At 39.1% G+C, this 13,798-nt stretch overlaps 1 protein-coding gene across 1 annotated transcript in view; it reads left to right on the top strand.

Annotated features, from left to right (window-relative positions):
- Positions 1-12,693, top strand: part of slc1a4 (solute carrier family 1 member 4) — a 104,887-nt gene extending 92,194 nt beyond the window's left edge. The window contains exon 8 of the mRNA XM_039738045.1: positions 9,994-12,693. Coding sequence (XP_039593979.1) covers positions 9,994-10,228 — 235 coding nt within the window. The 3' untranslated portion in view covers positions 10,229-12,693. The remainder of the gene's footprint in view (positions 1-9,993) is intronic.
- The last annotated feature ends 1,105 nt before the right edge of the window (positions 12,694-13,798 follow it).

Raw genomic sequence — 13,798 nt, 5'->3', positions numbered from 1 at the left:
ACGTATTAAATAAAACTCCTCAATGATATACGATATGCTTCCTGCGCGGTGCTTCGCACTCTTCAAAGCTCTAACAGCCCATATTGATTTTTGATTGTTTGCTTTTCTCTGTCTCTCTCACTCTCTCTGACATTCTCTGCTCCTGACGGAGGGGGTGTGAGCAGAGGGGCTGTTTGCACAGAAGCTGTTTTCTTAAAAGATACGGACACTCCTCTAAAAAATGCTGAAAGACTACCTTTACATTGATCCCTTCATTGGCCGCTTTATCGCAGTGCTTCGCATACTTAAAAGCCCAACAGCCCGTATTGATTTTTGATTGTTTACTTTTCTCCCTCTCTCTGACATTCTCTGCTCCTGACGCGCACTCCTTTGAAGAGGAAGATATGTTTCCATTCTTTTAATTGTGAGAAAGAACTGTCATGTCTGTCTTGTCATGGAGTACAGTTTAAACTTTTGACTAAAGGGTGTTATTTCATGTCTAGAGGGCTCTAATAATGATAAAAAATGTATTTAGAAGGTCGTCAACAGGTTTTCAATGCTCTAACTGCGAAAATATTTGATTTATAAATAAAGAATCCTACTTCATGGAAATTCATTTATCTGTCTGGAGCGGATTAACCGCGATAAACGAGGGTTAACTGTATAACTGTGCGGAGAATATTTATAAATAGTGTGGGAGAGTTTCTAAGGGCTTAAAATATATAAAAATAACTATACAAATAAATATGGTTTCTTCTTCGCGGATTTTCACTTATCTCGGGGGGGCTCTGGAACGCAACCACCGCGATCGAGGAGGGATTACTGTACAGCACTTCCACCACAATCGGAAGTGCTGCTGGAAGTAGTTCCAGGTACACCCAGAGTGCTTCTGTGTGTTCATTCGACACTTCTGCCACTCCAGGAAGTGCTGTCAGAAGACTATCAGGAAGCACCTGGAGTACATCCGGTGCGCTATAAAGGGGGCTGCCTCACTCCACTAGATGAGCCGGAGTCTGGAGGAGTAAGACGAACCTTGTGTGAGGAGGAGTGAAGGTGGCAGAAGAAACAGAGAGAAGGAAAAGGACTGTGAGCTGGATAGTGATTGATGCACTATATTGGTTGGGAAGGTGCTGACGGAAATAAACGTGTGTTTTTGGACATTTGGTGTTTGTCTGTCAGGGTTCATCTTCCACAATAATTACAAAATAATACAGTGGCATTCAAACGTATTCAGTCCTATTGAGAGTCATAATTTTCTGCATGTTAAAAGATTTGTACACATATTTATCCATTTAGTATTTTTAATATGAACTCATAAAACTGCTGTTTAGGGGCACCATCACACCAACCTACTAGAGGATCTCTATCGATTCTGCCAAGAAGAATGGGGAACAATCACTTCTGAACAATATGCAAAACTGGCACATGCTTACCTCAAAAGATGTAAGGCTGTTATTGTAGCAAAAGGGTTATTAATGTGTAGGGCTTAAATACTTATGCAAGTGTTTCTTCTACAGAAAATAGTTTATTTTGACTTTGGAAATGTATTGTTACATCATAAGAGGTCAAATTAAAAATAGTGAATGGATAAACATGTGTACAAATCTTTTGTCATGTAGACAATTATGACTTTCAATGTTAGCATAAACTTTTGTCCTTTAAGCTTACTGTTCAATGTAAAACCTAATGTGAAGCTGATCACTACCCACAAAGGGACCCATATTCTTTACTTTATCCAGCAGCATTCATAGCCTAAACTATTACCAGGTGCTTTACCCGATAAAAAAAGATGCATTTTAAAGTGAACAGCTGTCATAAACATGTTACACATAAAGGATAAAGTGGACAAAAATAAAGAAGAAATGGACGATGCAGTATGGCCTGACAAACAGTACGGTAGAATTTGGATTAGTACAGATGTTACAGAAGGTCGGGAATATTGAAGTGCAAAGTAGAAGAGCCAGACTTTAAAATCTTTAGATCTTAAAAGAGTCCACCAGAAGAGCTTCATGAGTTCCAGAGGGCAGGAGTCACAAAGTGGGAAGAACATTTACCAAGAGCTGAAAAGAGGTCCTTAGAATTTTGAGTATCAAAGCTGCTCTCGCCTTGTCTGTAAAATTAAAGTATTATAAGAACCTGGGAAAAGATTTATTTAAGTACAGGCTATTCGGCCAAATAACTTGATACACAACACATACAGATTTATGCAAGATGAGAGGTGAAGGTCCATTCTCAGGACGCTTCTTTCAACTGCACCACTAGTCATCTTGTCCCATTTACCTGAAAAAATATTTAATAACACATTTGCATTTTCCTAGTAAACCTGACCTGAATAAATCTCCCAAAGAAAAGACAGATCTAAGTGTACATTATATGGTGGAGATTATTAGACAGTGATATAATGAACAGATTGTCAGTTGTGGGAAATAAATACAAAATAGTATAATCTGTCACCCCGATTTAAACCTGTCGATTTAAAATTTACTTTAAAGTTGTGGTGATTGAGATCACCATAAGTTAAAGTGCCACCTTTTGAAAGAATCAACAGGTCAATGTGTTCACTTTTGTGTACCATTCCGGTACATTCTAATCAGAATCTTAGGTGACATTAGTATCCTATTTTATTTGAGGGCCTAATGCAAATAAGAAGATCAGGAGCCAAACAAGTTGGTGTATGGTTTCTTTGCACCAGAGATGCCTGGGAGTATGGAAGATACTGGGACCATCCTTCAAGTATAACTTGCTAAAACCTCTGTGATATTAAAAGATTAAAGTCCCTTTGGCACAAATGTAAAGGAATTGATTTACAAATCTTATAGCCACTGTCTTGCTCATTTTAGAAAGTCTGAAGACAGTACACCTTTAGGAGCAAAACCATGACCACTTCTCAGTTATTGGATCTGACACGAGTGGATTGAGTTTCCAGTTTGACTGGCCATGTCAATAGCATTGGAGTCCAGTGAATCATCTCAGGCATTCAGACTGAAACAGTGGAAGCACATTCCTTAATAACGTGTAGTAATAATGTGGACTTTTCACTGCTGTAAATAGTAAATAAAGCAAATGCAAAATAAATCCCAGTGATTGACTGGTACCCTGTTTCAAGGGTTATCTCCTGCATTGCATCTTCTAGTCCCCCAAACCTGTCTTGGGATTATTGGCTTTGGAAAGTCAATGAATGAATTAAAAGATTCACGAAAATACAAATTTGCAAAGTAGGATATTTTTTCAATACATGGGTTGATTAAATTGAAAAGATGTTGCTGTATGTGTAGCTCATTATTTTCAGTGCTGCATTAAGGCCCTTAAACTCTCCTACATCTCTTTACACTGATCATTGATTACTGCTGTCTTTCTAGCTTGCTATACTCTAAACCAGTGATTCCCAACTTCGGTCCTGGGGACACACTGTGGCTGCAGGTTTTTGTTCCAACCAGATTCAGTGACCTGATAACTCTGATCTCATTTAATTAGCTGGTATTATTTTTCTTTTATTCTACATTCAGAAAAGCACAGCAGCATGATTTTTACATTCATAAGACATTTAGAAATATTTCTGCTTTTGCTATAGATTTAAACGCTTAACTCTCTTTTGTTGATTTCATTATATTTTGCCCTTTCTCTGTGCAGGTTTTTCACCTTCGTTGTATCTTATTAATGACAATTAAAAATGAGCAGAGCAGACAAGCTGGCAAACAACACTGAATAGTCAAAGGCTGCAACTACATTAGCATCAGACCCAATAATTAGTAAACAATGGATTAATTAAACAATTAGAACACCTGGAAAAGTAGAATGAAAATCAAGATGAAAATATTGGTAAAAAGAAAAAAAATACATCATTCCAATATAACTGCTTGGTACATTTTAATATCTATTTTTCTTTTACCAAACTTAGTTTTCTAATTTCTATATTGTTCCCAAAACACAGAACTTGGGAAATAACACATCAATTAATTAGCACAGGAGTCCAATTAAAAACAGAAACTGCTTGGAACAAAAACCTGCAGCCACAGGGGGTCCTCAGGACCGTGTTTGGGAAACACTGTTCTAAACAATGCCTCATTTTTACTTCCAACTTTTTAGACTTCATGTATTAAAGCCAAAAAGGCTTTTTTCATTTTCTTAAAAGTACACTTTCAAATAAATCTACAAGAGAATTAAATTTGAGTTCAATTACCGTGTATACTCGTGGATAAGTTCTCCCGTGGATATGTCAGGACTTGATTTTATTGTATAATTTCTAGTATTTTATAATGTCGGTCGTATATGTTGAATGCGGAAAACTCACGCTATTGGTCCAAGAGATTATGATATGCTAACGCCCACCTGAGAGAGTAACCATGGAGCACACAGCCTTTTTTTCTATTTGGGTGTGGCAATGCACTGTATCAGCATGTGTATGGCGTTATTTCAGTGCCACTATTCTGAGCACACGTAAAAAAATATTGAGCGCACGTAAAAAAAGATTGCAAGTGCAAGTGTTGCATTTGAAGAGAAATTTATTTTGAGCGTACAAAAGCTGAATTTGAGTGAACAAAATTCATTGCTGCGTGCAAAAAATGTATTTCAGTGTTTGCGCTTATCCATATACACACACACAATAGCACCCCCTCTCGCTCCAGTTTTTCATTTAGCGCTGCAATGTGTTGCTTCGCTCACAACATTCTCTCTGCTGCGCGCTCAACTCTCTGTACACCGTTATAAGTGTGCCACAAAACCAACCAATCACAGACTTGGTTTCAAAAATTCTGATTGGCTCTTACGGTCTCCAATCAGCTCGCTAGCTGCTGCATTCCGGACACCGGAAACACTGTCCACTCAGCCTCACTTCTTGCAGATAGAGGGAGTTTTGATTTACTCTGCAGCCAAAGAAGAGATGGCAGAATCAAATAATGGCTCCAATAATACTACACCACAGTATCAGGTGAGTTTAATTGAGTTTAGCTGGATTTAGCTACATTTCGGACTGTTTCCGGAATGCAGCAGCTAGCGAGCTGATTGGAGACCGTAAGAGCCAATCAGAATTTTTGAAACCAAGTCTGTGATTGGTTGGTTTTGTGGCACACTTATAACGGTGTACAGAGAGTTGAGCGCTTGCAGCAGAGAATGTTGTGAGCGCAAAGCAACACATTGCGAGCAAGCGCAAATGAAAAACTGAGCGAGAGGGGTGCTATTGTGTGTGTGTATATGGATAAGTGCAAACACTGAAATACATTTTTTGCACGCAGCAATGAATTTTGTTCACTCAAATTCAGCTTTTGTACGCTCAAAATAAATTTCTCCTCAAAATGCAACACTTGCACTTGCAATATTTTTTTACGTGCGCTCAGAATAGTGGCACTGAAATAACGCCATACATGTGCTCCTAACCTCTCTTTCTTTCTCTCTTTCTATTGTGCCTACATGACCACATGGTAATACCCGAACTACTCTGAAGCGATGTTTGCACTGTTTTGTGTTTTTTGTATCTCACACCCTCCTACACTTTTATCGTAAGAGCATCCCTTATCTACGATGGAGCGTTCAATCAGAAGAAAATATGAAGCTGGTTTTAAATTAAAAGTCGTTGAAGTAGCGAAAGAAATTAGTAATTTTGCTGCTGCAACAAAATTCAATGCATCTGAGAAACTGATGCGAGATTGGAGGAGGCAAGAAGAGTAGAAAAAAAAAAGTTAGGTGTCGCATTTTTAAATGAGCGTATAAGTCGGGGTCTGATTTTATGATCGATTTTTCAGGTTTGAAGAACCGACTTATATGTGCATATATACGGTAATTAAAAGCTGAATCAGCTTAAAAACTATATATTCACAGTGACCATGTGAGTTAACTTAAAAGACTTACAGAGGGGTCAGGTTTCAGTCTGTGCCCTTCAAGTAAAAAAACAAACTTCAGGTTAAACTCAACATAAAATATTTTCTACCCATCCATTTTGTAAACTCACATCTTCCTTAAAGAGTCACAACAACAACAACAACAACAACATTTATTTATATAGCACATTTTCATACAAACAGTAGCTCAAAGTGCTTTACATATTAAAGAATAGAAAAATGAAAGACATAATTATAAAAAATAAATCAACATTAACATCGAGTAAGAGTAAGGTTCAATGGCCAGGGGGGACAGAAAAAACAAAAAAACTCCAGACGGCTGGAGAAAAAATAAAATCTGTAGGGATTCCAGACCATGTTACCGCCCAGTCCCCTCTGGGCATTCTACCTAACATACAGTAAATGAAACAGTCCTCTTTGGATTTAGGATTCTCACGGAAGGGCTTGATGATGATGATGGTCACGTAGACTTCTTCCTTTTAATCCGTCCATCATTGTTGGAGCATCATGAAGCTTTGAGTAGGTGGAGGTGGCGCAGGCCACCACCACAAAGAAACCGGAAAAAGAAACAGAAAAGAGAGTAGGGGTCAGTACCGATTTTAGAGCCACCATGAATAGTTGTTATGATGAATTGAACATACAGAGTATCAGGATTAAGTTAAATTACGATTAAAATGAAGTTATAAAAAGGCCATGTTAAAGTAATGTGTTTTCAGCAGTGTTTTAAAGTGCTCTACTGTATCAGCCTGGCGAATTCCTATTGGCAGGCTATTCCAGATTTTAGGTGCATAACAGCAGAAGGCCGCCTCACCACTTCTTTTAAGTTTTGTTCTTGGAATTCTAAGGAGACACTCATTTGAGGATCTGAGGTTACGATTTGGAATATAAGGTGTCAGACATTCCGATATATAAGATGGGGCGAGATTATTTAAGGCTTTATAAATCATAAGCAGAATTTTAAAGTCAATCCTGAATGACACAGGTAACCAGTGTAGTGACATCAAAACTGGAGTAATATGTTCTGATTTTCTTTTCCTAGTTAGGATTCTAGCAGCTGCATTCTGCACTAGTTGCAAACGATTTATATCTTTTTTGGGTAGTCCTGAGAGGAGTGCGTTACAGTAATCTAGTCGACTGAAAACAAACGCGTGAACTAATTTCTCAGCATCTTTCAGTGATAAAAGAGGTCTAACTTTACTTATGTTTCTTAAGTGAAAAAATGCTGTCCTAATGATCTGATTAATATGTGATTTAAAATTCAGATTACAGTCAACAATCACCCCTAAGCTTTTTACCTCCGTCTTGACTTTTAATCCTAATGTATCCAGTTTATTTCAAGGAGTTCATGCCTATTCAGCCAGTATTTGATGCAAGACAGGAACCAACCCTGAACAGGACTTACTGACGCACCCTCAGTCACTCCTGAAATTAATCTGAAATTACCAATGAACACAGTGTAGCGGGGCCACATAGTTAGTGTTAAATGTCAGTTCTGAGTGCGTCTTGTTTCATTGTCCCGTTTGCTGTTTGTATGTGTATCAGTTAATGCCGTCCCCGTAAAGGAGGACGGATGATGGAAGGAGACCACAGCCGCAAACCTGGAAAACACCTGTTCTTAATCAATCACAGCCGTCACATAGACTATTTAAGTAATCAGGAAGGAGAAGGAGGGAGGGGGAGAAGAAGGAGAAAGGAGACCATTTTGTTTCAACCACGTTTTGACTTGCTTGCTTGCCGTTTTCACCAGTTTGCTCTTCATTTTGCCGGACTGTCTTTCAACCTCCATCTGCTGAGACCCCGGGGTCGATTCGCCATCCACCATATGCCGAGGAATCACGGTGAGGTTGCTGCAAACACTGGGAAAATCAAACAACGCATTTACCGCTAGTTCAGTCATCTGTATTCAGGACAGTTTTATAACTGGACTCAAGTTCACAATCATTCAGTTTCAGTTATTTTGTTATTCGTGTTGTGTGTTATATGTTACAGGGGCAAGGGAGGGTTTTTGTTGTATTTATATTTGGTGGTGTCTTGTTGTTATCCAGCCGGCAACTACACCTCCAAGACCTGTGGCCTGGATGATTTACTGAGAAATAATATAACTATCAAGCCATACTTCTAACCAATTAAACTTTTCCTCACAATCAACGGTGTAAATACAAGTACACAAAAGCAGGATGTAAAATTAAACTGATTAAATGTATTAAATGAAACAAGACATGCAAAAAACAGAAAACAGATATAAATATAAATATCCCTCCACCCCAGAAACAACAAGACACCACCAAATATAAATACAACAAAAACCCACCCTTGCCCCTGTAACATATACTGTAACACACAACACGAATAACTAAATGACTGATAAACTGAATGATTGTGAACTTGAGTCCGGTTATAAATCTGTCCTGAATACGGATGACTGAACTAGCAGTAAATGCGTTGTTTGATTTTCCCGGCGTTTGGAGCAACCTCACCGTGATTCCTCAGCGTATGGTGGATGGCGAATTCGACCCCGGGGTCTCAGCAGATGGAGGGTGAAAGACAGTCCGGCAAAATGAAAAGCAAACTGGTGAAAAGGCGAGATGTGAAAAAACAGCAAGCAAGTCGAAACAAAATGATCTCCTTTCTCCTTCTCCCCTCCCTCCTTCTCCTTCCTGATTACTTAAATAGTCTATGTGATTGATTAATTAAGAACAGGTGTTTTCCAGGTTTGTGGCTGTGGTCTCCTTCCATCATCCATCCTCCTTTACGGGGATGGCATTAACTGATGCACATACAAACAGCAAACTGGACAAAGAGAGCGCTCAGAACTGACATTTAACACTAACTATGTGGCCCCGCTACAACAGCTTGTGTGTATTTGGTATGTGGGAGGCTACCAGGATATGTCTCTTAAATATTAAGTGTCTCCAAATTCAATGTTAGGAAGTTCAGTGGCAATGAATTTTTTATTTAAACAATGTAAGTGCCCAAGAGGAAGGACAGGACAGTTGCTGGAAAGGGGTGTGTGGCGCTCCAGATATCTATGTAAAAGAACAAAGGTCCAAATCTTTAGAGTCGTGCTGTTTCCTGTCTTGCTATATGGTTGCGAGACATGGACGCTATCCAGTGACGTGAGATGAAGACTGGGCTCCTTCGGTACTGTGTCTTTCCGGACAATCCTTGGGTACCATTGGTTTGACTTTGTGTCAGATGAGCAGTTGCTCATGGAGTCCAGAATAAGGCACATTATCTGCATTTTGAGGGAGCCTCAGTTACTGCACACAGTCATGTGGCGTGATTCCCCAAGGGTGATCTGGCTCACAGGATCCTCATTGTTGAGGAGCAAAGTGGCTGGACCAGGCCAAGGGGATGCCCATGTAGCACCTGGCTGCAGCAGATAGAGGGTCATTCTAGAGGGTGGGACTGGGCTGTGTGCCTGCTTGGGGTATTGCCAACCAGGATCACAAGTTGTTTCGTTGTGTGATGGGTGCGGCCGAGCACTGTGCATGCTCCCCAATGACCTGACCTACAGAGGATAATTTCTTCCCAGAAGCCAGAGTGGAAAGACAGATGAGTATGCTTGCTGGATGAGGAAATGGCTTCTTGCCCCTCCAGAGTCATACAAATGATGGACCAGTACAAGCAAGAGGGAGGCCAGGAGCACTTTTGTCCCCCATACGACAGGCAGTGGTCCTCACTTGACATCACAGTTTGGACACTTGCAGGGGTACTTGGGAATTGGCATCTGCAAGTGCAATCCTACCAGGCTCTCTAGGTGCTGTCAGAGAGCACTGACAGGGGAGGACCTCCCTAGTTTCCATATGCTTCCAAAAGGCCATCAGAGTCAGGAGGCAGCAGGTGACGCTCAAATGTATTTGTTTTTGGAGTGCTTTAGCTGGTGTTTGTGTTTAAAAGTGCTGGTGAAAAATACGAAAACATTTTATTCGAACTCGAAAGTTGTGTTGGGTAATGTGTCTGAGGTTTAGAGCTCAGTGGCAACCCCTTGTGGTCATAACAGTTTGTTTGCATGATGCCAGTTCTTAAGTTTGACTGAACTCATGATATCTACCATCTTGATTCTATAGAAAATGCTGGAATTCTAGGGAATGGGTGCTTTATTAACTTTTGCTTTAGTGAATAAGTAAAAAAGAAAAAAACTTTTAACACTATGATGTGCCTGTTTGTTTCTTACCAGGGATCGAACCACCACTGTTGTGAATGTTGAAGGTGATGCACTTGGTGCCGGTATTCTCCATCATATTAACCAGAAAGCAATGAAGAAGGAACAACTCCATTTGGAAGATGTGAGGGTGGAAGCTATACCCAACAATAAAGCAGAAGAAGAGACATCTCCACTAGTCATGCATAGGAGCACAGCCATTACACCTACCGGGTCGGAGGACTCTGACAATAAAGAGTCAAGTCTATGATGTGAAGGGACCAGCCACACTATAAGCTCATTTTTGTATTGTTGTCTAGTATACAAGTCACACTGTTTTGTTCAACTTTATGTCTCTGAACACCCAGGTAACTAAAACAAACGTCACTACTAACATCCATGTAGCCTTAACTGTGAAAGCAGGGCAAACTGAGCCATGAAAGGCACAATATGGGCCTCTTCTTTGTGTGTTACATACGTGCCAGTGTGTCAGAGCAAATCAGGATCAAAGGGTTCTAGGCCATCACGAGTATAACCCTTTTTCAGCATCTGTTTTGGAAAACAAAAAATAAGGAAAGGACATAGCTTACTAGACATGCTTGGCATAATTCTGTAAAATACAGGGAACTCAGTGATTCCCATATTATCTAGTGTAGAACTGTAGGGCACAAGATGTTTTTCCATTATAATAGCATTCTTAAATAAATACTGTATTGGAATATTTTGTAACATAGTTATAAAATAGTATATTTAATCATATTATTTACTGTAGCCATTAATTTGTTGTCAGTACAATGTTTCGTCCTTTGAGCTTATTGTTCAATGAAAAATCTGTTAAAGATTAGGAGGGACCACATTCTTTACTTTATTAAGCACCATTCATAGCCTAACCATCATCAGGTGCTTCACCCGAGTAAAAGGACACATTTGAAAGTAAACACGTGTCATAAACATGCTACACATAAAGTAAATTAAAATAAGTAAAGAAGAGCTGAGCAATACATTGGAGCTGATGAATAGGCTGAGAGAGTACAGCTGTTACAGAAGTAGACAGAAGTGCAAGAGAGAAGAGCGAGGCCTTAAAGTCTTTAGATCTGAAAGAGTCCACCCGTGTCGCTTCATGCATTCCAGAGGTGTAGGAGCCACAAAACTAAATGAGTATTCATCGAGAAAGTTTGAGTATCAAAGCTGCTCTTGCCTTTTCTGTAAAAATCAAAAGATTATAAAAACTTCATAAACGTTTTTTTGAGTATAAGCTATTCAGGCATATTATGTGAAACACAACACATCCAGATTTATGCAAGATGAGAGGTGAAGGTCTATCATGGAGCTACTTTAAACTTCACCACTAGTCATCTTGTCCCATTTACCTGCAGTACTTTGTGAAAAATGCACATAACATTTTGTAAGATTTACTTTCAAACAATTTTTATTTCTTCCAACCAATGTGTTCATGTTGAAGATAAGATTCAGAAATAACAGATGGCATAAGCCTTATTTACTCCCTTCCTAATTTTAAACACTGCTATTATAATTTGCCTTCATTTACATTAACTTAAAATTACGAAATTTAACTGCTTCAGGTTTTCCTTCAGATTAATGATGTAGCCCTGAAACCAGTTTTCAGGACTTCCCCTAACATTCTTGTGGACTTCATTTAAAAAATGGATTGTGAAACAGAACACAGTATTTAAGATGTGGCCCCATAAGAGTACATCTTCCTCAATTTGTACTCCATAACCCAACACCCTATTGCCTTTAATAATGACTTCTTTATACTATCTGCTGGTTCATAGTGATGTATCCCCTCGACTTTTCCCAACATATTCATTCTTCACCTCTCCTGCCTTCTGAATTCCCAGGCATTCCTTATCAAAAGCTTCTTGCCAGGCTGACCACATTTTCATTTTAATTGGTCATAATTGTTCTTGATGCCTGGCAAGGCACAGATTCAGCTGTAATATCCTCTGTATTTAAAACATATCACAATTGGGCAGAGGTGACACTTATTTTTGCAAAGTGTCAAAACTTATTTTCATTTATTGTTTATACAAAATAATGCTGATGACATTACAGACCAGTGTGTGTGTGTAAGTTGGATGGTAAGATCCAAGTTTGACTAGTAATACTTGCTGACCATGGTGCCAGGAGTGGGTGACTTAATGTTGGTCAGATATGCAAATAAGAATTCCATTGTACTCTGAATATGTGACAAAAACATTCAAACTGCTAAACATGACTCAGATGATAATATCAATAATGAATTTATCTGCTGTTCCCTTCCTTTGCTAAAAAAAAGTTTAATTTATTATCTTATACTAAGACCACTATAGCTGTTTTATTCTAGATGGACAAGAACCAGAGGCAGACCCTAGATTTGCTAGAGGGATTAAATGTTTTTAGGGTTAGATTTCTTGACTATCTTAAGAGCATCTGGGTAGTCCTAAGGACAGAGCTGCTTGGGATTGAGTAGCCTAGTCAGTTGTAGTTGTACTCAACACTTTGTGTGAAAATGAATGAGTGAATGAACATAAAAACAGTAGTCCTGTATAGTGGATATACAGTAGCTGTGCTCTTCCAACATTTTACTTTAGGGGAGTGTTTGCAAGAATCAGTTGTTGATCCATACAGTTCATGTTGGGTATTGTTGTGCTGTGCATGCATTATACTGTATACAGTGATCCCTCGCTATATCGTGCTTCAACTTTTGCGGCTTCACTCCATTGCGGATTTTAAATGTAAGCATATCTAAATATATATCACAGATTTTTCGCTGGTTTGCGGATTTCTGCGGACAATGGGCCTTATAATTTATGGTACATGCTTCCTCAGTTTGTTTGCCCAGTTGATTTCATACAAGGGATGCTATTGGTGGATGGCTGAGAAGCTACCCAATCAGAGCATGTATTACGTATTAAGTAAAACTCCTCAATGATATACGATATGCTTCCCGCGCGGTGCTTGATTGTTTGCTTTTCTCTGTCTCTCACACTCTCTGACATTCTCTGCGCCTGACCGAGGGGGTGTGAGCAGAGGGGCTGTTTGCACAGAGGCTGTTTGCCTAGAGGATACGGACGCTCCTCTAAAAAATGCCGATTTATCGAGGTGCTTCGCATACTTAAAAGCCCAAAAGCACGTATTAATTTTTTGATTGTTTGCTTTTCTCTTGCGCTCTCTCTCTCTTTCTGACATTCTCTGCTCCTGACACGCATTCTTTAAAAAGGAAGATATGTTTGCATTCTTTTGATTGTGAGAAAGAACTGTCATCTCTGTCTTGTCATGGAGAACAGTTTAAATTTTTGACTAAAAGGTGTTATTTCATGTCTAGAGGGCTCTAATAATGTTAACAGTGTGGGAGAGTTTATAAGGGCTTAAAATATAAAAAAATAACTATACAGACATATGGTTTCTACTTCGCGGATTTTTATCTATTGCGGGGGGTTCTGGAACGCAACCCCCGCGATCAAGGAGAGAGAGATCTATACTATGAGGTACAGTAGTGGGAGGATGCATACTCATGTGTCATTTCATTCTTCTAAATTATTGACATAAGGAGAGATTGACAAAAGATGCATTTAATATTAACTACTGTCACTATCCATTCATTTATTAATGCAATCATATAAATGTAAATTTTCCATTTGTCTTCTGCAGTTATGGCCAACGTGCATCTTTTCAGATTCTGTTTGATCTGTAATTTTGAATCAAATATTGATAATGCATTATGCCATTCAAAATCGCTCTTGTAACGTCGGGCTGTGTGTTGGTGACTGTTCCAAAACATCACACGAAAGATGCCTACTGAAGCTGCATTAGTACAGCAGTGGACACTACACATACC

This window comes from Polypterus senegalus, chromosome 16, assembly GCF_016835505.1.
Source record: "Polypterus senegalus isolate Bchr_013 chromosome 16, ASM1683550v1, whole genome shotgun sequence".
NCBI lineage: Eukaryota > Metazoa > Chordata > Cladistia > Polypteriformes > Polypteridae > Polypterus > Polypterus senegalus.
Note: the sequence above shows the minus strand (reverse complement) of the source record. Positions and strands in the feature narration are given on the sequence as shown.